Consider the following 4,030-nt stretch of genomic DNA (forward strand, 5'->3'; position numbering starts at 1 on the left):
ACTCGCTCCTCTCCCGCACACCCCCTCCAGCCCTTCAGCATTGCAGGAGTGCCACCAGGACAGCTGTTTCCACGGCTGCTCTTGCTTACAGAGCCTGAGCAGGGAAGCTGCAGACCTGCCTCCTTAAGTGCTTTGTCTTGGGACAGTGGGAGGTTTTGGCTGCTCCAGAGTAGCTGCGAGAGCACTGGTGCAGCTGCTCAGTGACCGAAGCCAGCATCTCTGATTTTTTCCATTGTAAGGATGGTAACAAAGCGTCAAGCCCTGGGGTTTTCCCTCTGGCTGACAACTGCAGGGGACCTAGCCCTGTTCAAAGGAGGCAGTGCCCTGTGGGAGTACCCCCTTGCTGGGGCAGTAGGAGGAGAGACAAAGTGAAGGTAGGGAGGGGGATTGAGGGTGGTGGGAGGCTGGAGACCTGCTGTCGGGGTTGGGAGCGCTGCCTGGCAGGGGTGTGTTTTACTGCCAACCTTTCCCTTCCATTCATGTGGTTTTTTTACTCTTTTTTTCAAGGTCCCAGACACAGTCACTGGAGCTATGAAGGTAAATACCCTGCAGTTACTCCTACTTTTTTCCTACCCTGGGCCTGTGCCAGCTGTGGTTAATGATTGCAGGGCTCTTGTGCGCACGCCACAGCTCACCCTTCCCTCCTGCCTGACCCTGGCACCTCAGCGGTGCCCGAGCCTGGACACAGATGGGTCGAAGAGCCAGGGGTTGTTCCAATTTCAGCGGCTCCGCCGCGGGTTTCCCCAGCCCATCCGGTGTGGGGGGATACCCCTTGGGGCACAGCTCCTCCCTGAAGGGGAGCTCCCCTGAGCCCTTGTGAAGTGAGGAAGCAGGCTGGGCTCTCCAGGCTGGACTTGCATCCTGTGCTGGGACTTTGACCTGCCCAGGGATTAGCTTGTGTCCTCACCTCTGTCCTCTGTCACCCTCCCTCCCTGTCCTGCCTGGCCCTGCCCTCCCATCATGGTTTGGGGAGCTTCTCCGCAGCACCCACTATGGGCAGCACTGTACTGGTGGCACAGACATGCCCTGCCCACTGCAGTCATGGGCCAGGCCCCAGCACCATCACACTGCTCGGGACCAGGAGCTGGCTGCTGGTGCCTAGCTCCATCCTTATGGGGCTCCGGCAAGGCGCTGGGCTGGGGGCAAGCCTGGATTTGCATTGGTCCAAGATGTGCTAGAAGCAGTCCCCTGAAGTGCAAGGGGAGGTTTCTGGGGCATCCACCGTGCTTATCCCAGCTACGGCTCTGGGGAGACGTGGCTGTTCAAGCATCCACCCCAGCGGTGTGAGCTGCCCTTTGCAGGGCTGTACTGGTGCAGCTAATAGCTGGGAGCCTGTCAGACCTGTGGCTGTGGGCTTGTGTGATCCCAGCAGCACTACGGTGCCTTGCTTGAGTAGCAGCATGGGCAAAGCAGTGGGTCAGTACCTGCCAGGCTGTGCAAGGCAGCAAGCGTGTGATGAGCTGCAGAGCAGCAGCTCCTCAGCTTGCCAAGTCCACTTGTAAATGATCTTCTCGCGCTTTTCCCAAACACCCCAAAAATAGACTTTCCTGGCAGCTTACTGCACTCTGAGACCTTTCCTGATAGAGCTGCATGCAGTCACATGGTGGCACAGAGCTGCTCCTGAGCTAACTTGGTGGAAACTAACCTTGTATGCATAGCTTGTTCCCTGGCCAGAGTCTGTCCCCTTCCCCACCACCTACCTAACCTCCTTTCTGGTGGGCTCCTTCCCCAGGCAGTCTCACTGACACTCCCTCCATTCCTCCTTGTACCAGACCTGGAGCACTGGGGTGTGGACTACCCGGACTGCGCAGGCACCATGCAGTCACCCATCAACATTGACATGGCCAAGACCATCGTCAGCCCCCAGCTGAGGCCGATCCAGCTCTCTGGCTACAGTCTGCCTGCCAATGAGAAGCTCAGGCTGACGAACAATGGGCACACAGGTGGGTACAAAGGCACTGGCAGGGGCTAGAGCACAAGCAGAGCCTGCTCAGCCTCTCCCAGCAGGACCAGGCTTCTCTGACATCCTTCACCTGGACTCTGGGAAGAGGATTCTCTTGCAGGCTGCAGTCATGTTGCCTTCAAGACTAAAAGGGAAGCATTGGGCTGTTGAGGCTTTACAGGTCCATGTGCTTTCCTGGCTGGAGGGGAGAAACCAGCAAAACTCCCCACTCATTGCCTTTGGGAGCTGACTCCAGGAATTTGTTAAAACCCACATTTCCTTTAAAATTGTGTCCTTGGTGTTTCTGATGCAGGTTTGCAGCCACTGGTTCCTCCCCTGCATTTCACTTTCAGAGGACATCAGTCCTACCTCAGTCTTTTAGGACACAACATTGCCCAACTTATTTAAGTCTGCTTCAGGATGCTGCCTCAAGATCTTAAGAAATTTTTATGGGTCTTTTGTTTCCCTTCTCCAATTTTAGAACACTTTTTGGAAAGTCTGGACACAACTTATTCACATTATTTTAGGATCGGTCTCACCATGCAAGATATGGAGTAAAAGCACATCTCCTTGCTCACCACCCCACAGCTGGGGAAGGTGGGTCCTGGTTACTACCAGCTGTTTCTGGGAGCAAACTGCGTGTTTTGTGCACACTGGTGTCTGCCAGTCCCTAAGCTAAGAAAAGGCAGTGAAGAACAGGATGTAAAAACTTGCTGACTGTGTGATAAGACACCTCCTTGCTCTGGCAGCTAGCAAGATGGAGCTGACCTGTGTGTACAGCAAACTCAACAGGTTGGACCCGCTGTGCATGGTCAGATCAGCCGCGCAGTGCATGCACAGAGCTTTATATTATGGCCTCTTGCCCTAGCGTGCCTGCAGAGTTAAACTAGTTGAGCTCAGTAGTTGCTATTTTAGAGACACCCTGGCATTTGGTGTTGCTTGGTGTTTAGAAAAGCAGTCAGAGCATTTTTATGGTGGGGGGGTGTGAAGTAGCTTCTCACATGCTTTTAAGATGCCTTTTTTACTCTGGCAGCTACCACTCTGCTTTGTGAAAATCCATAAATAAATAAAAAGTTGCACATCCAGTAAGATATTTGTACAGCTACTCCCTTTTGTAAAATAAAGTGTATATGCTGTGTAAGCTTTTTCAAGGGCCTGAAATTACTCGGGTAGCTAGTAGAAGCAATGCAATGATTTAGATATACAAAAGAAATGTAAAAGCAGATAAAATCCCAGGAAGGGAGCAGTCTCCCACTTCCAGTATTTGAGTTTTATATCTCTGAACCCAGTAGCAGGGAACATGGGAGAGGACAAATGACTCATCACAGCCCTGTTACGTGGTTAATCCCGAATCTGTGCCCTAAATCTGACTAAGGGACACTTCACCTATAAAGAAGGAGGAAAGAAAACAGTTCACATTAAATATGAGGGAAAGGTGTATAGAAGGATATGACAGCCTTTCGCAGGGTCCAGGATGTTCCTGATACTTCTGCCGCATGTCCCGGTAGCTCAACTTTTAGATTTGCCACACTGCTGCATAAATCCAAGATAGCTGTCTAAACCACATTAAAGTAAAAGGCAAAATCAAATATGTATGTACCATACTCAGAGAGGCAAAATTTTAGCTCTAAATGCTTTCAAGAGATTTAATGCTTCTGTGCCACCAGCTCCAGTGCTATCAGACACTCACAGGCTGATTTATTTGAAAGCTTGCAGCAATCCAGGTGGTGCAGCTCTCTCTGTCCAACAGTCCTGCTCTTGTAGGTGTTCACCACTCTGCCAGTATCTTTCTCCATGGATTTTGTCCACTGTCTCTTTATATTATTCTCACTTATTCAATAAGTTTTTGGATAGCATTTGTCTTGTAGCTGGCCCCTAGGACTCTCTGCAGAGGGGCTATTCACTTTCCAGCATTTTCATAGCAGCTATTTTTTGGAGTGGATGTATTTACTGGGCTGTCCTACAACCTGAAGTCAAAAGTTGAACTCTGCTGCATTGGCACAGCTCTGGGTATAGACTCGCCCATATCTTCATGAAATATGGAAAGCAAGTTTGTTTGTTGTGACCAATTTCCACAAGCCCCGGAGA

At 51.2% G+C, this 4,030-nt stretch overlaps 1 protein-coding gene across 1 annotated transcript in view; it reads left to right on the forward strand.

Annotated features, from left to right (window-relative positions):
- Positions 1 to 507: 507 nt before the first annotated feature.
- Positions 508 to 4,030, forward strand: part of LOC104462773 (carbonic anhydrase 9-like) — a gene marked incomplete at its 5' end in the record, with an annotated part of 8,769 nt that continues 5,246 nt past the window's right edge. Inside the window, 2 exons of the mRNA XM_010074858.1 lie at positions 508 to 537; positions 1,773 to 1,943. Of these exons, the coding sequence (XP_010073160.1) occupies positions 508 to 537; positions 1,773 to 1,943 (201 nt within the window). The remainder of the gene's footprint in view (positions 538 to 1,772; positions 1,944 to 4,030) is intronic.

Source organism: Pterocles gutturalis, unplaced genomic scaffold, assembly GCF_000699245.1.
Source record: "Pterocles gutturalis isolate BGI_N339 unplaced genomic scaffold, ASM69924v1 scaffold47782, whole genome shotgun sequence".
In the NCBI taxonomy this organism is placed as follows: Eukaryota; Metazoa; Chordata; class Aves; order Pterocliformes; family Pteroclidae; genus Pterocles; species Pterocles gutturalis.